At 54.0% G+C, this 24,214-nt stretch overlaps 2 protein-coding genes across 3 annotated transcripts in view; one reads left to right on the top strand and one right to left on the bottom strand.

The window, feature by feature from the left end:
* Nucleotides 1-241: 241 nt before the first annotated feature.
* Nucleotides 242-11,343, top strand: C3H20orf27 (chromosome 3 C20orf27 homolog; the record flags this gene model as incomplete). Its single annotated transcript, XM_036749750.1, is given in 3 exon segments — nt 242-380; nt 8,675-8,797; nt 10,298-11,343. Coding segments are annotated over 3 exon segments (363 nt in total), but the record flags the coding sequence as incomplete, so codon positions are not given.
* Nucleotides 11,344-12,272: 929 nt separating this feature from the next.
* Nucleotides 12,273-24,214, bottom strand: part of HSPA12B (heat shock protein family A (Hsp70) member 12B) — a 42,657-nt gene continuing 30,715 nt past the window's right edge. The window contains exons 9-13 of one of the 2 annotated variants that reach the window (XM_036753135.1): nt 21,771-21,857; nt 19,044-19,148; nt 17,570-17,828; nt 16,914-17,017; nt 12,273-15,376 (exon numbers count right to left, since the gene is read on the bottom strand). In XM_036753135.1, coding sequence (XP_036609030.1) covers nt 14,736-15,376; nt 16,914-17,017; nt 17,570-17,828; nt 19,044-19,148; nt 21,771-21,857 — 1,196 coding nt within the window. In that variant the 3' untranslated portion in view covers nt 12,273-14,735. The remainder of the gene's footprint in view (nt 15,377-16,913; nt 17,018-17,569; nt 17,829-19,043; nt 19,149-21,770; nt 21,858-24,214) is intronic. The other variant, XM_036753136.1, reaches the window with a different exon arrangement.

The raw sequence follows: 24,214 nt of genomic DNA, 5'->3' as shown, positions 1-24,214 counted from the left end.
TGTGTGTGTGTGCCTGTGTGTGCGCACGTGCATGTGTGTGCACCTGTGTGTTTTCCTGTGTCTTTGTGTTCCTGTGTCTACGTGTGTCTGTGTGTGTGCATGTGCGTGCACACGTGTTCCTGCCAGCCCGTCTGCCCGCCGAGGTACAGTGAGTAACAGGAGCCGAAGCCCCCGGGCCCTGCCTGCCTCCCCTCTCTGCTCAGGTCCCCTCCTCACCGCTCCGTCCTCTCCTCTCCTACAGATCGGTTTCCTGAAGATCATGCACAAGTATGAGATCACGTTCACGCTTCCTCCACTGCCCAGACTGGGGAGGGACGTGTGCGCCGTCCCCATCCCCAACCTGCACCTCAAAGTCCTGAGTATGACTCCTGTTTCTGAAGGTGAGTCCTGCCTGGGGCCCGGGAGGAACAAAGCACCTCGCCTTGGGCCTGGTCCTGTGTCTGATGAGGGGAGGTGGCTGCCGTGGGAGCCCCTGGGCCCCAGTGAGTCCAGCCCTCAGGGAACCCCTGGTTTGATGGGACACTGAGTTCCTATGCCTGGGAGCCGGTACCTGGTCTGATGGGCCTATGGCCCCGTGCCTCCGGAGGCCGTGTTCTGGGTGACCCCTGCCCCTGACCTCAGGGAACGTCCCAGGTACACTTCTCTATGGTAGTGCTCTGCCTAAAGATTCAGGGTGCCCCCCTTCCCCGCCAGTGGTACCGCATTCACCCGCCGGTCTCCTTCAGTCCCAAGAGGTCACCCCGACACCCAGGGGATGTCTCACTGGGGGGGCCTGCTCTCCTCATCACAAACTGCATCCTGCTTTCCTGCCCCCAAGGGGCTCTCCTCTTTGTGTGGGGCCTTCAGAAAGGTCAGAAAGACCCAGGTCATACCCTGCTTCCGACACCAGCAGTGACCTTAGGGGGTCACTTCACATCTCTGATTGTCATAGAGAGAATGAGGGACTGAACTCAGGAAGCTAAGGGCCCTGCTTCCAGCCCAGAAATTTAGGTCTTGAGACGATTTGTCCCAGATAACCCAAAGGTAGGACTCGAACCCAAGTCCTCTAGACCCCAAATCCAGTGCTGTTTGTACTGAATGCAGGAGACCCCCACTCATTTCCAGCCCCTCAGAATCTCACGGTCAGATGGCATGGGGGGAGAGGAGTACGTGGAGGGTGGGCCCCATGTTGTTTGGGTGAGGCAGGCTCTCGGAATGGGGGCCGGCCAACGCCTTTGCCCTCCTCCACGGCCTTTCTGCCCGCCTCCAGGCAGGTGACATTAAACTTGGGGCGGCGGAGGTATGAGTAACTCTGGAAGGAACCTCACCCCGCCAGCCACCTTGGGGCTCGTGGGCTCACACTCTGCGGGAGACTTTGATGAGAAGCTGCCCCTGTGGGCATGAGGGACCTCTCACCCCTTGGCTGTGCCAGCAGGCTCTGCCACTGGCCCACAGGCCTGATGAAACACCCATCCCCCCGCCATGGAAACCAACAAGTCCTAGCCTGGGCTTCCAGCCTCCTCTGGGCCCCTGACAGCCTGCCCCTGTCCCTGCCTCCGGCTCACCAGGCCAAGTCTTCTTTCCAGGACTCCCTTGGAATCCAGCTGTCTCCCCAAGGCTGATTGCTCCCAGTTTTCTACCTTCCTCCTGGGGTGCTGGGATTCTGACCCTGAAGGGCCCTCCCTTAGGATCCTCTGCACAGCCGGGTGGCCCCGCGGGTAAATGTCGGATCTGAGTGCGAATGCTCTGTTTGTAACGTCAGCCTCAGTCCCCTTAGCACCTGCTTCCTTCATAGGCTCATCGTGAGGATCAGGTGGGCTCATTCATCTGAGCGCCTTGCCGACCTCAGAGGGTCAGCTCTGCGCCTCAGTGCTTTCTTGGCCTCGAGGTGATCCGGCCTCCCCTGGAGGTGGACACGGAGGCAGAGCCTCTGGGGTCCGAGAGCATCTGGTAGCTGTGGAATCTCGGTGCCCGGGGCCTTGTCTGGGAAATGAAGGCATTGCCCCTCCACGTCATTTCATGAGGGCGATGCCCGGTGGACCAGGAGCGAGGAGGGCGTTCTATCTGGGGTCAGAGGACCTGCGTTCAAATCTTGGCCTCGCCATTTATTTGCTTGTGTGACCTTGGGTCAGTCACCTCACTGGATTACAGACTCAGCCCCAGGACCTCATATGGTGTGTAATCCAACCTCCTGATTTCACTGGTGAGGTGAACTGAGGCACAGAGCACAGCGAGATCTTGCCCACGGGCCTCAGCCAGGATTAGAACCCGGGGTCTCCAGACTCCCTTTCTTTCCATGGCCCAGGCCTTCTCTTCCCCTCCATCTGTGGATCTCAGTTTCCTCATCTGTAGAGGAGAGGGGGTGGGGGTCCCGTGTTTTCCAGCTCTCGATCTCTGCTGGAGGATGGGTGGAGGTGGAGCCTCTGTGTGTGGAGGGGCCTCTCCACCCCTGGAGCACGGGAGCGTTGGTGCCCTGATGGATGAGCCCTTGGCAGAGAGGCTGGCAAGCTCGTGTCTGCCGCTGTTGCCTGTGGAGGGGCCGCGTGGCAGAGGAGCCCTGGCCACTTCCAGCAGACCCTCCCCGCCCTTTGTGGCTAGAGCTGCGGCTGAGGTTGGTCGCCCCTGCCTCCTCTACTTCCGCATCCTCTTTGTGACTGGGCCTTGGGGCTCCCTTTGGGCAGGAGCTGTGTCCCCATCTGATCGGGGACAGCTCCAGGACAGTCGGGCCAGGGGACGCCTAAGGGCAGCATCTGTGTCTCACCATCAGAGCAGGGGCTTGCATGCCTGTGCCCCTAGGGATGCTCAGGTCAGGGGGAGGCAGCAGGAGGGGGCCGATGGAGCTGGTTGTGAAAAAGCATCATTGGGTTTGAAGATGACAGTGGTGGCTGAGCCTCAGGCTGAGCTGTGGGAGCAGGGAGGGAGGCTGGAGGAGGAGAGAGATGTTCCTTGTACCCTGGCCAAGAATCTGCACTCATCACTGGAATGGATTTCATCCCCTCATCGCTTCGGTGCCCCTGTGAAGTCATCCAGCCTGGGGCTGTAACTGAAGCTTACATCTCTCATCTATGGTGTCTCGGGGCAGCTGAGCCCCTCTGCCTAATGGCATTGTGTGGCATTGGGGGCATGGGAGCAGAAGGGCTGCTTTTCCCCACCCCCTCTCCCAGCCATAAGTCAGGGTCTGGAGTGCAAAGCTCAGAGGAAGGGGCTGGTCTGGAGCACTGCCCAGTCACATTCTAGCCAGGTGAGCTGCCGGGCTCCTGTGGTGGCCTGGGGCAGGGACCTTAGGGAGCTCTTGTCTTGATGTGGGAAAAGCGCCAGGTGCCAGGTCCCTTGGCCTGATGGGAGAGACAAGGCTCTTGCCCTCCCAATGCTGCCCTGGCAAGATCATATTTATATGAGACCTCCAACGTTTTCCCATCACATGCCCACCCTGGCGTGGAGCCCCCCTCCGCGACGTCGCCCACCCCAGTGTGGAGCCCCCCTCCGCGATGTCGCCTGCCCAGCGTGGAGCCCCCCTCCATGACATCTCTGTCTGGGCATCCAGCCTCTGCTTGAACACTTAGTTGTTGGGGAGCTCGCTATCACCCAGGACAGTCTGTTCTAGTTTTAGACAGCTCCAACTGTTTTTTTCCTTTGATTTTTGTTGATATCTTTTAAAAATCTATCATTTTCATTTCCCTACAGTTCCTCTCTTTTCTCCTCCAGAGAGCCATTGCCTGTAATAGAAAAGAGAGAAGGTAAAAAGAAAAATCAGTTCAGCAAAGCTGAGCCGGGCCATCCCTGCTGGTTCCACGCCCAGAGCCCCAGCCCTGCGGAGAGGGGAAGGTGTCTTCCTCCCGTCTTGTTCCCGGCTCCACGCTGCCCTGTGGTGGCTGGCCTGTGCTTGTCCAAGGGCGTTCCCTGGGCCGGGGCAGGGGAGGGGCAGCTCGTTTCCAGGTTCTGCTGACTCCTCCTGCATCCCTGCATCCGTTCAGACAGGTCTTCCTGCGCTTCTCTGTTGTGTGCATTTGTCTTTTCCTCCACGTTGTGTTTGCGTTAATATTCCGGGGCAGCTCCGCGGACTCAAGGCTCTTCGGGATTGGGTTCAGATCTGCCTCCTTCATCGTTGACCAGGCTCTGGCCTTCGGAGCCGGGCAGAGCACACAAGTGTAATCCTTGAAGCAGATGCCCGGCACTCTAGACCTGCTGTACCCGCTGTGCTCCAGGACTGGTTTGGAATCATAAAAGAGCTGGGTGCAAATCTCACTTCTGCTGTGTGACCCTGGGCAAGTCACTTCACCCTGTTTGCCTCAGTTTCCCCATCTGTCAAATGAGCTGGAGAAGGAAATGGCAAACCCCACTGGTATTTTTGCCAAGAAAGCCCCAAATGGGAGGCAGGGACCAGAGCCAGGATTAGAACCCAGGGTCTCTGGACTGTCTTTCTTTTCATGGCCTGGCCCTTCTCTCTCCCTCAATCTGTCTGGACCTCAGTAAAGTCACTTGACAACACTGAGTCACCATTTGCTCATCTGTAAAATGGGGGTGACCCTCTCAGCCCCATCATAGCATGGCTGCGAGATGCTTGTAAAGCAGTTCACAAAGCATTTTATGTATTAGCTGCTATGGCTGTTTTTATGACTTATGCCAATGAAATCCCAGGTCCAGGCCCTAAGCCGTATAAAATAAAAGCATTTGCAGTCTTAGAGTGCCTGGAGCAGAAAGGAGGATCCCTGCCAGCCGCGTGCGACTTAGAAAACCACCAACGCACATTTTGGGCGCTCTGTTGTACTTTGATTTATCTTGTTAAACATTTCCCAGTTACATCGTAATCTGGTTCGGGAGTTTTGCTGGCCTAGATCATGCAGCTAGAAGGTGTCAGAGGAGTGATTCGAACACAGGTTTGCGGCCCCAAGGCTGCTGCTCTGTTTGGTCTCTTGTGGTTGTCGTCTTAGTGGGGCCAGTAGGGTCTTGTTGGGGCGAGTGCCTGGGGCAGATCTTGGTGCGCCCCCCCCCCCGCCCCCCATCCTGTACAGCTCTTCTCATCAACATTTCCCAGCCTCCTAGCCGCTACCCGTGTGGCTGACCCAGCCCCTTTTCTGAGCGGGCCTTTCCTGGAAGTCCCCGAGGCCGCTTTTTGTGCCCCACGGGCTGTGGAAAGGATGCCCACCTTCTGTGCCTCCACAGCTGCTTGTTTCAGAGACCCGGGGGAGGTAATGGTACCATCTTCCTAGGATGTGGCTTTTGGTTCAGACCCTGTTTTCACCAACGCCCAGTGTGGAGAGCATCCCTCCATGTCTCCCAGCTCTGGCAGGAGTCAAGGCCACAAGCACATTTGGGGAATGGGAAGGAAGTCTAGTGACTGGGCCAGGGTCATGTGGCCAGGATTTGTCAGAGGTGGACCTAGAACCCAGATCTTTCAGAGACCGAGGCTGGTGGTCTTCTATTACCCCAGTGATTCTTAAACTTTTGGTCTCAGGACCCCTTTACACTCCTGACAATGACTGAGGACCCCAAAGAGCTTTTGTGTATGTGGGTTCTGTCAGCATTTTTTTGTTTTTCAGTCATTCTTGTCACGTCCAACTCTTCATGGCTGCATTTGGGGTTTCCTTGGCAAAGATACTGGAATGGTTTGCCATTTCCTTCTCCAGCTTGTTTTAACAGATGAGGAAACTGAGGCAGAGAGGTGAAGTGACTTGCCTAGGGTCACACAACTAGTAAGTGTCTGAGGCAGGATTTGAACTCAGGAAGAGAAGTCTCCCTGACTCCAGACCTGGCACTCTATCCACTGTGCTCATCAGCGTTTACCGTGTTAGAAATTAAAACTGGTAAACCTTGACACTCATTCATTAAAAATAGCAACATATTTTTGTGAAAAGTAACTATCTTCCAAAACAAAAATTCAGGAGAGTGGCATCGTCTTAGAAATTTTTGCAAATCCCCTTTCCTGCGTGGCTTAACAGAAGAAGTTGGGGTCTCCTGTCTGCTCCTGCATTGTCCATTCTGATGTGATTGGTTGCTTTGGTTGAAGTGTATCAGGAAAATCTGGCCTCATATAGACGTATGTTTTAGTAGGCAGATGATGAGTTAGTATTATTAGGAAAATTGTTTTGGCCTCACAGATCCCCTGACAGGGTGTTAGGGACCTCCAGAGGTCCTTGAACCCCACTTGCAGAACTGCTGGCCCGAACTGCTGTGCTGCCCCTCCGTCGGGAGAATATCGAGGTTAAAGATTAAAGAGCTGGTTGGTGTCGGGTTGGCTGGAGAATCGCTGAAAGCCCAACTCGTCCTTTTCCCCCGAAACTTTCCAGCCTGCTTCCTTCCAGTCTGAGCCTGACTCATTGTTCCCCTGTGGTACCTGCCTTAACTGGAACCCTACTAGAGCCCCCGATAACTCTGTCAAAACATGGAATGAGCTAGTTTGCCTGGCTTCTTAGTGAACCCACGTTGGGTCTGGTTGATCGCCATTTTGCTTAGGTCTAGCAGATCCCCTGTTTAGGCATATATCTTGAATTTGGATGGGGAGAGATACTGTGCCCATTGGGAGGCAGGTTCCAGAATCCCTTACTTTTTTCCTTTTGGAAATATGGCCTTCAGCTTTGGGGAGACTCTGGTCTTATGGGGAGATATCCCCTTGTCTTGGGAAGTCCTTAGTCTAGTGGGGAGATATTCTGTGTTCCTGAGAAGCCCTTGGTCTGCTAGACAGACATCCTCTGTTGTTGGGAAACCCCTAGTCTGATGGGGGAGACACCTCTTGTTTTTGGGGTGTCTCTGTGGTCCAATGAGAAGACATCTCCTGCCCTTGGGGCACCTTTGGTCTGGGTAGGAGATATCTCCTATTCTTGGGGAGCCCCTGGTCTAATGGGGAGACCCTCCATGGTCTCATTGAGGGTTGTACAAGGCAGATGAGCCTGTGCTGGAGGGCGGCTCCCTCCAGTGGTCTTCTGCAGCCCCTTTTCCTCGCCTTCCAGATCACACAGCAGAGCTGGACTGGCTCTGAAATATTCATTGCTCATGGAGCCTGTGGTCTGAGATCTGCCTTTTCTCCTCTCTGGTCATGCCTGCTGCAAACTGAGCTGTTTACTGATAGGTCTCCAGAGCCCCCAGGGCCATTATCTCATTCACCCTTCCCCTCCCAACCCAAGTGAGGTGAGACTGGGGCCTAAGGACAGGAGAAGCAGTCTTGTTCTCTTGGCTGTCTGCCGCACTCTGGGTGTGTAGCATGTCAGCATGTCCTCTTCCCCAACCCAGTCCTTAATGGGAATTGGAATAAGAGGGGCCTTACGGGTCTTACAGATCACCTGATCCATATCCCTCACTGTATAGAGGGTGACACTGAGCTCCCAGAGAGGGGGAGGGATTTTTTACCCAAGTTCACACCGCTGGGATTCAAACCCGGGTCCTCGGATCACCAGTGCTGAGGTGTCCTGTGCAGGAAGTCCAGTCTCCCTGGCTCCCACTGAGCAGTCCCAGGTGGGCCCCCCTGCTTCCGAGCTCCTCATGACTTTGGTCCTCCCTTTGCTAACATCTCCACTGGCGTTTTCTTCCTGTCTCCTTGGACCCCAGGCTCCAGGCACTAAGAGCATTGTCGGGCCTTTAAAACACTTTTTTATCATGACCTTAATCCTCACCAAGCACAGATATGCCAGTATGAGAATGGAAAGGATCATACATGAGACCAGCATGCCATTACATGCAGTTTATTATTATAAAGGTATATTGAATTTAACGTTGTGCTCACAAAATGACCGTTTTTGCCCCCTTAAACTTCATTTTGCTTTCTTCTCTGGGTTTTTTGGTGTGATTTAAATTGTGTTTCCTTCCTTCCTTCCTTCCTTCCTTCCTTCCTTCCTTCCTTCCTTCCTTCCTTCCTTCCTTCCTTCCTTCTTTCCTGAGAATGTACAAACCAGACTAAGTGGTGGGTGATGCTTTTTCAAGACCAGCAGGTTCCTTTCCCGGGTGCTCTGAATTCTCCAATTTCTTCCAGACTCCTCCAGTCCTTTTTTGTCTGGCTGTCCCAGTTCTTCCTCCCATAACGACCCCAGGCTTAAACGTGGCCTTTTCTCCTGAATGCATCCAATCACGTATGGGCCGTTCTCTCCCTGCTCCTTCCCCTCCTTTGGGATATCCTCTCAAGCTCCCGCTGGGTGATGCCTTAGCTGATTCCGTATCTTAAGGCCCTGGGCTTCAGTCCCAGTAGATGGTGCTCCTCACTAGCTGTGTGAGCCTGGGCAAATCTCTGACTTCCCCGGGCCCCAGTTTCTGTATGTGTAAAATGAAAGGAACTGGTTTTGGTGTTCAAGGTCTCCTTCGGTTTTGAATCCTATCTCCCTCCACTCTGGGCCAACTAAAAAATATAAACAGATAGGCTCATGGAATCCTAGATATGCAACTGGAAAGGGCCTGAGACGTCTTTGAGCCCAAAGCCCCCCATTTTACAGTTGGGCAAACTGAGTCCAGAGAAGCTGAGGTTGCAGCTTGCCCAGGGTCACGGAGAATAAGGATTTGAACCTGGTTCTTCTAGTTCCCATCAACACTCGATGACATTTAAAGGCTCTAAATGTATGGTCTGTGAGCTCGTGACCCCCAAATCAGAGCTCACCTGAGCACTTGGGTGCCTCCCCAGAGTTTGAAACATTTTCCAGTTCTTTACATAGGGTACTGATGGAAGCTCATGCCCCCCCGGGGACCCCTTGGGGCCTCTGTCTCTTTTCCATAGGCTTCTGCGTGAAGTGTGAATACATCGCCCACAAGGAAGGTGTCCTCAAGGAAGAGCTGGTGCTAGCCTCTGAGACCAGTGACAATACCACCATTCGAGTGGTGCTTCAGGCCAGAGTCATGGGTGAGGAAGGGGTCGTCCAGCACCACGGACAGAGCCCCTGCTGGGAGTGGGAGGAGTCCTGAGAAGCGGCTCCCTTCTGTCAAGCTCCAGGCTCTGTCTTTAGAAGGGCCCCTTGGTTGGAAGAGATCGCTCCTGCCCTCCAGGAGCCTCTGGTCTAATAGGAGAGAGGGTGGCCCACTACGAAGCCCTTACAGAATCTGGAGCTGACCCCAGGAGAGGGTGTTTGGAGGGGGGTGTTTAGAGGTGGCGCCTTGTCTGAGAGGGGGGCCAGACCGAGGTTCAGAAGGGGTGCAGAGCTGGGTGGGGCAGCTTGGGGAGGGCGCTGGGAGGATCCTGAGTCCCACCAGAGAAGAGCCATTCAGAGTGGGGTCAGAGACAGCCTGCCTCTCCAGGGAAACCATTAAACTGAGGCACCTGAAAACACACCGACTTTGGGTCAGGACTGTCATGCCTCAGTTTTTTTACTGCTGTACGAGACCTTGGCAAGCAGACGGTTCGCTCTCCCACCAGCCTCAGTTTCTTTGTCACTAAAAGGAAGGGACTTGATTATAGCGAAGGCTAGAGCAAATCAAGCGGCTTCCCCTCTGAGGGGCTCCCGGCTGTGAGCTGTGGGCTGTGGGCTGCTTGCTCTCTGCCTTTGTACCAACTCCCCTGCACCCTCTGCCGGCTGCCGCGGGTAGTGACTGCTAGTCATCAGCAGCTCCTGGGTTGGAGGGGATTTTTCTATTCCCAGAAAGCTTGGAGGAGGAGGGGCTGGGGGGGGGGTGGGTTGTTTCCCCAGCTTCATCTCTCTCCATCCATCCTTCCCTTCCCCTTCATTTCCTGTTGAGCTGTGTGGGGGTGGGGTGGCCTCTGGGAAATCACATTATCTCCCCCTGGGGCAGTGAAGAGAAGGCTGGGTTTGAGGTGACCTAGAGCAGCCTCTCTGGCCTGGCCCAGGTGGCCCTGAGGGTCCCTTGTCGCCTCTGACCCGGGCTTTGCTTTAGAGAGATCCTGACAGATGGTGGTGACTGAGGATTAACCAGGAGCACCAATTACAGGAGGATTTTAGGGAAGGTGTCGGGGCCTTGGAGAATAGGCTGGGCACAAACCCCTGTACTTCTGTGTAAGGCCTGGGGGTCCACAGCTGGCGGAGACCTCAGGGCAGGCGTGAGAAGTGGCACAGCTGAGATTTGAACCCAGGGCCTCAGACCCCAAATCTAGCTTGCTTCCTTCCAGAGTTGGTTGAATAGATGGCCTGGCCTTCTGTGCAGGATGAAAACATAGAGATGATTAAAGCTGGACCGAGACTTAGGAAGGGGCAGAGGCAAAGTGTGGACAGTGTAAAGGGTAGAATAGTTCAGAGTCAGGAGGTATGGGTGCCTTTCTCAGCTCATGGGGATGTTGCTTAATCTCCGAGCCCCTCCTCCATTTGCTTATCTGTAAAAGGGGTGCTGATTGCCAGTTCCTCTAGCACAGCTGGGCAGAGGCTGGAACTAACCTCTGTCCTCTTGTTTTCAGACCGGCACCATGGCACCCCAATGCTCTTGGATGGTGTGCGCTGCGTGGGCGCGGAGCTAGAATACGACTCGGAACAGAGCGACTGGCGTGGCTTTGACTAAGGACCCCCATCCTGCCTCCCTCTGCTCCTCAGCTCTTCCCCTGTCCCCACCTTCCCCGATGGAGCAGCTGCTTGGGGGGATCTCCTTTCTGCCCCTGGACTGGATGATTTGCTACTTGGAAGGGGGAGAGAGGACCAGGAAGGACCTGGGGCCCAGGTGGAGAGGAACCTCTGGTGTCTCCCTTCCCTGAGCCAGGAGGGTCCTGGGGTAGGGGCCCCCCCATCCCTTCAGCCTTAAATTCCAGCCAGATTTGTCTCAGTCTGTGTTGCCTGCTGCCCCTTGCAGGGCCCAGTGTCTGGGGTGGGTGGGTGGATGGATGGGCGGCGGCGCTGGGGGTAGGGTCTTTTATCTGGGCTGCCTCCCTCCATCTTGTATCGGCACCCCCTGCTTTCTCCCTTCTGTTCTGATTCAGTGACTGGATGGAATCCTGCCTCCAGAAGGTGGGTCTAGCTTTTTTATACAGGGAGGCCTTAGTTGAGGGGAGAAGGGCAAGAGAGGCCTCTTCTGTGTGCCTCAGTCTCCCTGACCTTTATGGTGTGGGGAAAGGAAGGGATTTTGGGGTAGGCAGGGTCTAGTGTGTCAGGGAAGACTAGGGTGCCTCTGTCCTCCTAGCTGAGGGTTTCTCCCCCTGTGCAGTCAGCCTTTCCCATGGCCCCGATTCCTAAGCCATAGAGCAGGAGAGATGCCCACCTTCCAGGCTTGCACCCGTCTTTGTTGTTGCTGTTGCCGTAGTCTGCTGCTTTAGCCGTTCAACCCGCCCCCCAAAACTGGCCAGGGTGGGGGTGGGGTTGCGGAAGGAGGCTGGGCACCGGAGGGAGGGGCCTGCTCCAACCCCCTGCGTGCCCACGTGCGTGCCTGTCCTGTGTTTGTTGGTTTGATTTTTTAAGTGATGTTGGGATGAAGGCCCAAAGAAATTAAAAGAGAAAAAACAAGTTTCTGTGGCAACCAGACTGAATACCTGGCTTTTGTTTGAGGGGAAGAGATGGGGCAGAGGTCCTGACTCCTAGTGAGTGACCCCAGGAATCATGTGACCTCTATGGGTCTGAGTAAGAATCCACTTCTGCTTTTAGACCTCTGGAGACAGGTGGCAGGCCATTCGAGGCGCTTTGAGATGGCATGAACCAAAAATTCCACCAGAATTGGATTGTGGGGGAGAGCTGGAGGTGGCCGCTGGGCCCTGGGTTCCAATCCTCACTCCCACTGAGTTTGGGCAGATCCCACAAACTGCTTATCTGCAAATGGAGAGTTTGGGCCATAGCGTAAGCATGGTGTCATGAAGTCTGCTTCAAACCCTAGATGTAGGACTCTGCCTCAGTTTATCCACCCATCAGAAAGTGGCAGGGCAGACCTGATGGTGGCCTTGGCTCCCTTCTGGCTGTGGATCCATGATTCTGGGACCCCTGTGTGCCTAAGACAGCTCTGATTCTGCGGTTGGCACTGATGGCTGGAGGGGTTCACTTTTCTGTCTCCTCCTTCTAACTTTTGTCTGAAATCCTTGGTCCCTAGAGTTAAGAGTCTGTCTCTAGCGTATCCTCGCAGCTGGCTCTCAGGCCACGTCCCCCATCCCCTTCTCATTGCGCTCTCCACAAAACCATCTTGCGATTAGGGTCACCTTCCCAGGGGATTTCAGCCACCTTGCTGCTGGTGTGAGGTAGAGGTTTGTGGGAATGGTTGTCTGAGGTAGCAGGATGGAAGAAGCTTGGATGACCTAACCATCCCACCAGCAGCTGTCTCCTTATCCCCAAGGAAGCCCCATTATCCTCCCCAGGATGCCCCCTCCCCCATAATCCTAGGCCAGGGCTTCTGCCTGTGGAGCTCAATCCCAGGGCTCGTCCAGCCCCCCATGCTCCCCTCATCTCCCTGCCAGGCCATGACCTTGGGCATAAATGCTTTATTGAGAACGTGGCTTTCTGACAGCAACCCCAGAGCCCCCTCCCCAGTTAGTGAACCACCCAGCCCTGCCCGGTGCTGGGGGTGGGTCTTCATTCCTCTTGGAGAGGGGCGAGGAATCTGCTTAGACCCTAGAAGAGGTTCCTCGTGAACTTTTCACTGCAGAGAAATGACCAATTTCCCTGAGGCCTGCTAGAGTGACCTGAGCTACCGGAGAGATGAACCCCAGGGTCCATTACCCTGCTGACAGTGACCCTAGTAACACTACCCCAGACAGTAACATATTGACTGGTCACAATACTCCGCCAAGCTGCTGTTAGTAACCTTGCCCGTCTAGTAACATGACCCTACGACGGCCTCTTCCCTGCCACTAAACGTCTCCAGCTAATACTTGACTCCTGAGAATTACTCGGCCTAGCAACATCCGTCCCTGCTCGGCGGAGCCCTGATCCCATCGCTGCGGCTCACATCCATCCTCGCCATAGGTCGGCCAAAGGTCCACCCAACATGCGGGAGGCACCGCTTCTCCTTCCCATAGGCTCCGTGACTGCCCCATCATACACCCCCTTCACAAACGTCCCCAGTTCCTTGCCGGAGGTCGTCCAGGAGGTCATCGTTGCAAACACGGCACACCCCCCACTCCCCACCCCCTCCATCACCGGAAGCACGCGTCTGTCAGAAAGTTGGGTCTCAGCGCGGATTGTGGAAAGCACCGGGCAGCGTCCGAAACAATGTGGTGTGTTGTTTTCCTCCGGTTCCATGTGTTGTCCATCCTCCGTGATGTGCTAACGTCCCGAATCGCAGACTGGCTGTACAACTACGTGTCATAGTCTGGACAACATACATGTTTCATCCATTTGGTTTTCCCCATATAGATTGTTAGACTAACCTCTTGAGGAATCATTGTTCTTACTAAGGGATTGCTGTCATATCCAGGGGTCAGAAATATTACCCCTCAGTATCTCACCCTGCTAGTAACTCTCCCCCTTAGTTAGATGCCTGCCAGTAACCTGATTACCTTAGTAAAATACTTTTGACTAGTAATATGACCCTGTTAGTGAGAACTGAATGTAGTACCCCAGTCTTCACTTGTCAAGTGCTGCCATTTTATAATATTTCCAGCCCCTACCCTGTGAGAGCACCACGCAGGGGCTTTATTGATCTCAGCCCCTTTCTGTGTCATTGGCCTGCGTCCATCGGTCCCCTGTAAGCCGGGCTTCTGTCGTCCCCCCTGGGGTGGCAGGACCCCCTTGGAGTCGGTGAGGTCTCCATTCCAGCCTCAGCAGGGGGTGCTGCCTGGTAACTCAGAGAAGTCAGTAAGACAGGTGCTGTGTGGAGTTCTTTGTTCCCCAGGTCCTTGTGGGTCCAGGGACACAGGGCTTAGCCATCCCCCCAGAGCTAGGCTCATCGACTCTCCCTTTGTTCCATTTTCCTCTCTCAGCTGTCATCCATGGCAGGATAGGGTCCGGACTGGTTTAAATATAAAAATAGAATCTGCACCTGCGCCTCTTCGTCCAGTAAGACAAAGCAAAGCATACAGAGCTATATAAGAAGGGGCCCCTCGGGGAGCAGAGCAGGGTTTGAATCTCATCTCTATCCCTCGCTTACTGGGTGACCCACAGGCATGTAGCTTAACCTTGCTAGGCCTCAGTCCTCTGTGGTTCAGATGGGCTAGATGGTCTCCGAAGACCCTTCTAGCGCCAGCATTCTGTGAGTCTGTGGACAGGGTGGGGCATTGGGATGCTGGGGACCTCCCCCTCCCATTCAGTTCTTCCATGGGCAGCAAGGTTGACTCTTGACAGCTTGGCCTACCCAGGTGTGAATTCCAGGGTTCCTGGCCTGATTCTGGGGAGGACCTTCACCCACCAAACAAATCCTTGCCTCCTCCTTCGCTGGGCACCCTCCAGCACACAGTGAGGTACGTTAGTACATCACTAGGCAGTAGGCCTGTCAGCAGGACTGCCTGCGCAAACTCCCTGGGGTGGGGTGGTGGGGAGAGCGGTCTCAGCCCATCAGGAGGTGAGTGAGGACCTCAAGTTGGCCAGTAGCTCTCTAGCTTGGTCTTGGGTCCTTGTACTGTACTTCAGTAAGTCTTTCAAGGTCCCCCTTTCCATCCCCAGCCCCAGCACAGTGCAGTGGAATGAAGGTAGAAATTGGGGCAATAGAAGGGATTTTGGAAAGGAGTGGAGTCCAAGCCTAAAGAAGGGAATGGAAGGACGTAGGCTGGACAGGAGGTGAGTGAAATGAGCAGGTGGGGAGAGAAAGGAGGAAGAGGAGAGGAGAGAAGGTGGAAATCTGGAGGATGGGGCTGAGAAACAAGACTGGAGAAGGGATGGGGATTGTTGGAGGGCATGTGGGGGACAGGGCAGAGGTCTGGGCGGGAGGGGGAGCAGAGGGAAGCAGGAGCTGGAGAACGGGCCCACATCGGGGTCTCCAGGCCCCTGCCCTCAATTGGAGAGGAAGTCGATAGTGGCTCGCACAGTCCGGGAGGTGCTGACGTCCACAGCAGTGACCTTGATCTCCGTGTCCCCAAACTGCATGGAAGCCCGGATCTCCCGGCGCGTGGGAGTCGCCCCTGGAGGGGCAGGGGCCAGCTCGAGGCTGATGGCCCCACACTTGCGCACTCCGGGGTCGGTGATGTACTGTACGTCCTCGGCAGCGCTGCAGTAGATGTTAATGAGGATGCGGTGCTGGCCTGGCCTGGCGGGGCAGTAGCTGCGCTGAACCACCTCTCCCAGGGCCACAGACTGGTCGGCTGCCACAAAACGCTCAAAGACGTCAGTGCACCAGCTCTTGCCATCCTTGACCAGCAGCTTCTCGGGGGGGTGGCGGCCAGCCACGAACTTGTTCAGGACCCCAACGCCGTAGGTGAGCGGGGAGCGGCGAACTCGGACCACGCCAGGGTCCAGGCCGAAGAGCACGGCGCCCTTCAGGATGGTCAAGCCCACGTCCTGAGGGATGATGACCCGCAGGCCTCGGCCACTGAAGGCCTCCTGCACTGCGTGTTGGAGCACGGCTGATTCGGCAAAGCCCCCCACAAGGAACAAAAACTTCACCCCCTGCACCTCTGGGCGGGCCAGTAGCTCATCTGGGGGGAGAAGGAAAGCTCAGACCCTGAGCTCCGGCCCTTCCCCCACCTTTCCTCCCGCTTTGGCCAGGCAGCACAAAGCAGCTGCTGGCCTTCCAGAGCCTGGGCTTGGCGGCTTGGGGATCACCCTCTGCTTTGCACTGTTTGGACACTTTGGGAAAAGTTAGCCCTGGGTTCTAGATTCTCCAGGCCTCCTTCCGCTGGTGTGGGCTCAAACAGAGGTGACTCCTTAGTTGGTCAAGGCAAAGACACTTCGAAAAAGGCTAAGGCAGAATGTGGAATGGTAGTAAAGGAGTAAGGTAGAATGTCAGAGTTGGGTGGGAGGGCCTTAGAACAGGGAATGTCACAGCTGGGAGGACCCTTAGAATAGGGAATGCCAGAGTTGGGAGGGAGCTTAGAACAAGGAATGTCAGAGCTGGGAGGGGCCTTAGAACAAGGAATGTCAGAGCTGGGAGGGGCCTTAGAACAGGGAATGTCAGAGCTGGGAGGGAGCTTAGAACAGGGGATGTCAGGGCTAGGAGGGAGCTTAGAACAGGGAATGTCAGAGCTGGGAGGGAGCTTAGAACAAGGAATGTCAGAGCTGGGAGGGAGCTTAGAACAGGGGATGTCAGAGCTGGGAGGGAGCTTAGAACAGGGGATGTCAGGGCTGGGAGGGGCCTTAGAACAGGGAATGTCAGAGCTGGGAGGGGCCTTAGAACAGGGAATGTCAGGGCTAGGAGGGAGCTGAGAACAGGAAATGTCAGAGCTGGGAGGGAGCTTAGAACAGGGGATGTCAGGGCTGGGAGGGGCCTTAGAACAGGGGACGTCAGGGCTGGGAGGGAGCTTAGAACAGGGAATGTCAGGGCTAGGAGGGAGCTGAGAACAGGGAATGTCAGAGCTGGGAGGGAGCTTAGAACAGGGGATGTCAGAGCTGGGAGGGAGCTTAGGACAGGGGATGTCAGAGCTGGGAGGGAGCTTAGGACAAAAAATGTCAGACTTTAGAAGATGCTTTAAAATATAGCAGCTCTGAGCTGAAAGGAGCATTAGAACATAGAATCTTAGGACACCGAAGGACCACACCTGGATTGTGAGCTCCTTGAGAGCAAGGGCTGTTTTTGCCTTTCTTTAGTGCTCAGCACACAGTAGGTGCTTAATAAATGCTAGCTGAGAACCGACTTAGGTCATAGAATGTATGATCAGGAAAGAACCTTAGACTATAAAAGGTCAGCTCTGGCAGGGGCCTTAGAACACAGCATGTTAAAGCTGGAAGGACCTTAGTGCACAGAATGCACAAAACATCTGAGAACATAAAGAAGAGACCTTGGTCTCAGTTACGCCCATCTAGTCCAGCCTTGGCCATTTTACTAATCTGAAAACTGTCCCAGAGAGCAGGCAAGGGACTTAGCCAAGGTCACCCAGCTCTGGGAGCCAGGTTTCCGCATTTCTAAGCTAGTACTATTTTTCACACCACAGTTTTCTTTTGTTTGAGGCCAGAAAAAACAAACAAGCCAATCCCCCTCTGGTTCAAGGTTGTGAGGCCCCTGTCCCCCCTCCTCACCAATGTGCTTGATGATCTGGCTGACAGTGGGCTGGAAGAGCTCGTTCATGGCTTCGCAGGACATTCTCAGCATCCCCTGGGAGGACCACTTCACAAAGTTCACGCTGCAGGGAAAGGATGATGCCAGGGTGAGGTGGGGTAGGGCCATTCCCAGTCTGAGCAATTCCAGGAGACAGAGGGAGAGCCCTTCCAGAGCCTGACCTCTGGACACCCAAGACAGATGTCACTGAGCTGCCCCTCCCTCTGCTGCTGAAGCAGATGACTTTTAGGGGAGTGTGATGGGGGAGCGTGCATGGGGAGAGAATCAATTCCCAGACCAGCGAGCCCAGTCTCCCTCAGTCTGCCTGCCTGTCATTTAGGATCACAGAAGCAGAGGTCTGGAGCTGACTGGGAGCGTAGAGGCCATCTAGCCCAACTTCGTCTTACAGAAATATAAACTGAGGCTCCCAGAGATTATGTGATTTACCCAAGGTCACAGGTGGCAGACCTGGTATTTGAACCCAGTTCCTGATTAAATCCAATGTCCAACCTGGTACTCCTTCCCTCTTCTCTCTCTACCTTCTTCCCAAGATTCCTGAGCTCCTCTCCAGCTCTTCCTCCTGTCCCCTGCCTTCAGCTGTGCCCAGGGTGAGGAAGTAAATGGACCCCCGCCCCACCTGCTCTTGCGCAAGGCCGTCTCCACGTTGTGACCCCTCTGCTTGCGGTAGAAGTCGATGAAGGAGAAGGGCAGGGAGATGTTGAGAGGACTGGCACGGTGGGGCCCGGCCGTGCGCTTGCGGGCCTCAAAGGCGATGGTCAGGTCCACCCATGCTGCCGGACGCTTGGTTTTGAAGGTGGTGATGAAGTCATCACTGAAGATCCTGCCCAGCAGCTGTTCGAAAGCCAGGTCCACCCCAACTGCCCCATAGGGACCCCCTGAGGAGGAAAGAATTGGGGGAGACTCGATTCCAGGGGCCCCAGGGAAAGGGAGACTGAGGCACTGTGTACAGGAGCCTGTGGTCAGAGAAGGAGGCACAGCCCCTACCTCATGCCTCTTCCCAAGAACCCTTCCCTAAGCTCAGGTCTGATGGTGCCGTTCCCCTACTCAGCACTCCACCGGGTGCCTAACCCCTTTGTGCGGCCAGCTCCGACGCCTGGGATGCCCTTCTCTTTACCCTGCAGACTCCTTTGAGACCTAGCTCAGACGCCTTCTCCGTACAACTCTTCCTGATCCCCCAGACGCTTGTGTACTGCCTCCCTAAATGGTGTCGTATGTGTATGTGCGCGTGCAGATGTGCGTATACGTGCACAGGGGGAGGGGCTGGATCCGTGATTTCATCGGTAGAGGTGTCCCTCTTTTTGTTGTGCTTCAGTGGTGTCTGACTCTTCTTGGCAGAGATACTGGAGTCTTTGCCATTTCCTTCTCCAGCTCATTTTACAGATGAAGAAACTGAGGCAAACAGGGTTAAGTGACCTACCCAGGGTCACACGGCTAGGAAGTCTGAGACCAGATCTGAACTCGGAAAGATGAGACCCCCGATTCCAAGCCCAGAGCTCTGTGCTTTATGGCACCCCTAGCTGCCTCATTCCTCACTCCTGCCTGTCTGTGCGCGCGCGCACACACACACACAGACGCACACACACGCACACACGCATATACAATGCAACACCATTTGGGAAGGCAGGACACTAGCACATACGAATATATAATATACAATTTAAATACACTGATTATGTTAGCATATGATATCTAATAACAGTCGCTACCCTGGATAGAATGTCAGCGCCCCGAGCGCAGGGACTGCTCCGCTTTTGTCTTTGTGCTGCCAGCTTCTAGCCCAATGCCTGGGAGGCAGTAGGGGCTTAACAAAGGCCAGCTGACTGACCTCGTTTGATCTATGGGAAGAGACATACATAGACCCCATCCTGAAGGAGTTCCTGGTCTTATCGGGTAAACAAACGCTCAGGGATGGGGGAATCACCGGGGCAGGCAGGGAGGGCGGGGGATTTGGGTGGGGTGGCAACATCTGGTCTGTTTGCTGAGGACGCAGTTGCAGTACATAGTTTGGCCACGAGAGGGCAGTGTGACCAAAGTACCCGGTAATGCTAGGGAGACTGTGGATGAGTGAGGAGGGGGTGTCTGGCTCTAACCTGAAGCTTTGTAGAGTTCCTTGAGGGTTCCCAAGGGCTGCTCTATCTGGTGCACAGTCAGGTCCACGGTACCGCCCCCGCAATCGGCCACAATGTAGCGGTCACCTGCAGGAAAGGCGTGTCAGAACAGGATGGATGCGAGCACACACGTGCGCTGGCACCCCAGAACCCGCACCTGTGTACAGGCCTTGCTAGAGACACATGCATGTGTATTCACACACAAACATCGGCACCATGTTACTTCTCTGCTCACCCTGATCCCCCCTACCAAATGAAACCAAATCATAGCAATCAACCCTAGGTCAGACCTGGGAGGGACCTTTTAGAGTCTAGAATAATGGAGCTAAGAGGAACCTTAGAATACAGAATGTCAGAGCTGGGAGGGGGGACCTTTTAGAGCCTAGAATGATGGAGCTAAGAGGAACTTTAGAACACAGAATGTCAGAGCTGGGGGGTACCTTTTAGAGCCTAGAATGATGGAGCTAAGAGGAACCTTAGAACACAGAATGTCAGACCTGGGAGGGGGGACCTTTTAGAGCCTAGAATGATGGAGCTAAGAGGAACTTTAGAACACAGAATGTCAGAGCTGGGGGGGACCTTTTAGAGCCTAGAATGATGGAGCTAAGAGGAACCTTAGAACACAGAATGTCAGACCTGGGAGGGGGGACCTTTTAGAGCCTAGAATGATGGAGCTAAGAGGAACCTTAGAACACAGAATGTCAGACCTGGGAGGGGGGACCTTTTGGAGTCTAGAATGATAGAGCTAAGAGGAACCTTAGAACACAGAATGTCAGACCTGGGAGGGGGGACCTTTTAGAGCCTAGAATGATGGAGCTAAGAGGAACCTTAGAACACAGAATGTCAGAGCTGGGGGGGACCTTTTAGAGCCTAGAATGATGGAGCTAAGAGGAACCTTAGAACACAGAATGTCAGACCTGGGAGGGACCTAGCAGAGGTTCCCTTTTTTGGTCTACCACCTCCTTTAAAAAATTCCTCAGCGTCACCCTGGAAATCTACTTTCTTTAACCCTTTAACAGTTTTTTTTTTTAAATTCATGTTATTTCAAAAAGATATAAAGTATACATTTTTAAAAGTGACACATCTTAAATTTAGCAATTTATTGTAAATTTCTGTTTTTTTTCCTGCATTGAAATTTTGATGATGCAATATTGCGTCATGTAACTGGATAGTATCATATTGTAAACAAGTCATTACATGCACATATTCCAGCCAATATGTAACACGCGCTCCTGCCAACGCTTGCTTGTTAAGACCTGTTGGCGAACTTGACCACTGAGCAGTTATAACTTGCATTTCGTATGTTTACTTGGAAAATAACGTAATAACCACAATTTTAAGTCGATTAGACAGCATGTACGAATGGTTTTCCGAAATTTTCTTCTCTTCTTTCCTTATGGTTCACTGCCCCCCCAAATGCGCCCAGGGCTAGTACTGCCCCTCCGGATCATCCCATCATCCCCCAGGGAGCGGTACTGCCCGCTTTGGGAACCTGTGCCTTAGAATGAAAGAGCTAAGAGGGACAGAATTAGGGAAACTGGCAGAGCTGGGAGGGACCTTGGAGATAAGAATAACAGCTAACATTTACATGGTGGTTTCCTGTTTTCAAGATGACAGAGGTACACAGGGACACAACCCTCCTTCATCCCACCCCTGCCCCATGTACAGGCCCATACAATTAGAGACAGTGTCTGGTTCTCACTCTCTTGTCCCCACTTCCTTCCCTCATCGCAACCATATTCATCAATGGGGGTCCCTCTGAGATGCTGGTCTCTATCTCTGTTCCCTAGAGTCTCCCCCGGTTCTTTACCTACCCCCTCTTCTAAGACCCCCACTCCCATCCTAAAACAGGGTTCTGCAATATAAACATCTCTCCTGCCTCCCCCTCCTCATCCTCGGTTCCCTCCTGTCCTGCCTGGGTCCAAGTTCTGGTCCTTCTGACCTGTGGAAAGGTACAGTGCCCTCCCCCCATCCCATCTATGTCTTGGGATCCCAGGTCTCTGGGTTCTCCTATCTCCGTGGTGGTTGAGCCTGTGAATTCTGAGATCTTCTAGGATCTGAATTCTGAGTGAATCCTGCCTCTTCCTCCCACAGAATGGATGCAGATGTATGGTCCTAGCTGTTCCTTTCTGAGTGTTCTTGGTCCCTAGGGCAGGTGACCCCCAGTGAGCTAGGGGTAGGGGGTTGTTCAGTGAGGGATAGGGAAGATGGGGATGGAAGTTTTCTTAGAGACGGATGAAAGGGACGTAAGGGAGGAGATGAAGGTGTGAGGGTGAGGGTTCCTTTGGGGAGGGTATATCCATCTGTATATTTTCCTCACGTGGTCAGTACTTTGGATAAATGTTTGCAGAACTATACTGAACTAAAAAGCTAGTGTCTATTATAGCCAACAGTCTGTGCCCACATACCAGGGTGTGTTTGCCTGTGTTTTTGACAGGCCTACCGGCAGCTTTCTAAAGGCAGGGTGTGAGGTGAGGACTGAGCCCCATGGTGCCTGGCGCTCTGGCCCTGTGTGTGTATGGGGGGTAGAGTAGTTGATACAGAACAGAAATGCCCTCCACACTTGGTGTCCCCCTCCTGCTTCCATTCACATCTGCCCAGAGCAGACCAGCCCTTGTCCTTCACCCACTGGGACCTCCTCGCCCTCCCTTGAGCCCTGTGGCCTGTCTGTCCCTCCCACGGACCATTCCCCACCCGGCCGCCTCCTACCTGCTTGCATCTCTGCCCAGAGATCTCCAACACCTGACTCCACCAGGAAGGTGCGGCTGTGGCGTGATCTTCGGAGCTGTTCCCTGGCTGGCATGAAGAGAGGACAAAGTGAAAGGGGAGCCCTAGGGGCCAGGCCTGGCTTCATCCCACTCCCAGATCCCATCCTTGAGAGACCAGGTCATTTATTTCAGCAAAATCTGTGAGTGTCCTTGTCCATATGGCTTAGGGAGCAATTGTCTCCCTCCTTCTGTGGGAACTGGCATTTTCCAAAGACAGGCTGACAAGACCAATGTTTAAGTTAAAAGAATGACACACCAGTGGTGGAATTTTGGACTCTGGGGACATGCGGCTCACTGACCTAGAGCTTGATGGGTCCTCAGAGTCAGTGCGTCATTTCACAGATGAGGAAACTGAGGCCCAGAGACACTCAGTGATTTGCCCATAGTCATGTGATCTATAGGAAGAGATTCTGAGGGGCAGGGGCCCTTCCTGGTGCCCACCTATCTGATCTTTGTGTTTTCTGATCTCATGGGCTTGGTTCAAAATCTCGTCACTAAATGCTGCTTCCCCACCCTGCCCCCTCCACCTCCTCTCCTCCCGGCCCAGCCCTATCTCTTTGGAGTGTCCATTCCTGCAGCCCCCAGGGACACGAAGGACTGTAACACAAAGGGCTTGGATCTGATGGCCTGCAAACTCCCTCCCAGCTCCGAGTCTATGACCCTCTTTCTCTCCTGGCTCCCAGCCTGGGCTTCCTCTCAGGTGAATGAACTCCCCATGCTTCCTCCTCGGAGGGGAAGGAGGAAGCCTGTGAAGACAGCCACCTTCCAGCTCCACAGATGCTGCTGGCCCTAGTGTCTGGTAAGCAGCAAGAGTCCAGTGGCCCCCTTTCTATTCCTGAGATATTTCTCTGGCCTGGATGGGGACACGGTTAATGCCCCAAAGTCGCCATCTGCCCTAGCGGCCCAACTTTAGAGCTGCTCTAAGGAAAGTGCTCTATAAAGATGAATTTTATATGATACGTACATATGTGTATATATGTGTATGTATGTAAGCAAATAGGTGGATGGATGGATGGGGGGTAGCTAGGTGGTACAGTGGACAGAATGCCAGCCTGGAGTCAGGAAGACTCATCTTCCTGAGGTCAAATCTGGCCTCAGACAACTCCTTAGCTGTGTGACCCTGAGCAAGTCACTTAACCCTGTTTGCCTCAGTTTCCTCATTTGTAAATTGAACTGGAAAAGGGAATGGCAAACCACATCAAGCATCTTTGCCAAGAGCACCCCGAATGGGATCAGGAAGAGTCAGACAGAACTGAAGAAGACTGAACAACAGCAAGATGGAGAACTTGCTAGACAGATTGTCTGGACCCGTGACTTTGTCGGTCCAGGGAGCGCCCATTCAGGAAACTCCCCAAACAAACAAGATGTATACGGGACAAACTGGATGTCATCAACAGAGGGAAAGCACCCTCACTGAGAAGGGCTCAGCAAAGACTTCTGGGAGAAAGTCCGTCTGGGGTCGAGACTTGAAGGCAGCCAAGGAAGGGAGGAGGCAGAGATGAAGAGGGAGAGCATTCCGGGCACGAGGGATGGCCAGCGTCGGGAGATGGGTGTCTTGTTGGAGGAACATCCAAGAGTTGGTGTCCCTGGCTTATCAAGCATGGTGGGGTGGGAGGTATAGGAACAAGGTCGGATGGTTGAGGGCTTTGTTAGCATGAAATAAAACATGCGGGAAACCAAAGGGCTGTGAAAAGAATAACGTCCTCTTTGTCCAGGTTCCCACACCCCCGAAACCTACCTACGGATCCTAGTGAAGAACCCTCGCTCTAGCGTTGCCTGGGGCCCTGAGAGATTAAGGTCACACAAGTCAGTCTGGGTTAGAATTTGGATCTGAACTCAGGTCTCCTTGACTTGAAGGCTGGTTCTCTAGTCACCATTCCACGATGCCTCGGCTCATAGTTTTATGAATAAACCATCAACTGGGTGGTCAGTGCCCAGTATGGCCAGCAGGTGGGGCAGGGGAGCCGAGCACACCAGAACAATTCCAGCATCTCAGGGCTTAGACCCCAAAAGTTTAGGGTAAGGACTTTGGAGATTCTCTCCAAGTCTTTTGATTTTATAGAAAAGGAGCTGGAGTCCATGGAGGTGGAATAATTTGCCTGGGTCCTACAGGTTGTTGGGGAGCAGAGGCGGGACCTGAAACCAGTTATCCAGACCTTCGCCCCCATCATGCCTGAGCTGGGCATCATGGGAAAGGGTTAAAAAACCAAACTAAACACGTCTGATTAGGATCTCTGGTGGGGAAGCTTTGCTCAGACAGTTTTAGATACCTCCGGAAATGGTCCCTGCCCTCTCCTCCCTGGGGAGATCTGGGCCCCACACCCAGAATCCAAACAGGTGTTCCTGCTATCGATGGAGTTGGGATGAGTGAGGATCCTCCGCCTC

This window comes from Trichosurus vulpecula, chromosome 3 (genome assembly GCF_011100635.1).
Source record: "Trichosurus vulpecula isolate mTriVul1 chromosome 3, mTriVul1.pri, whole genome shotgun sequence".
NCBI lineage: Eukaryota > Metazoa > Chordata > Mammalia > Diprotodontia > Phalangeridae > Trichosurus > Trichosurus vulpecula.
The sequence above is the reverse complement of the archived record's forward strand: the minus strand, read 5'-3'. Positions and strand labels throughout refer to the sequence as shown.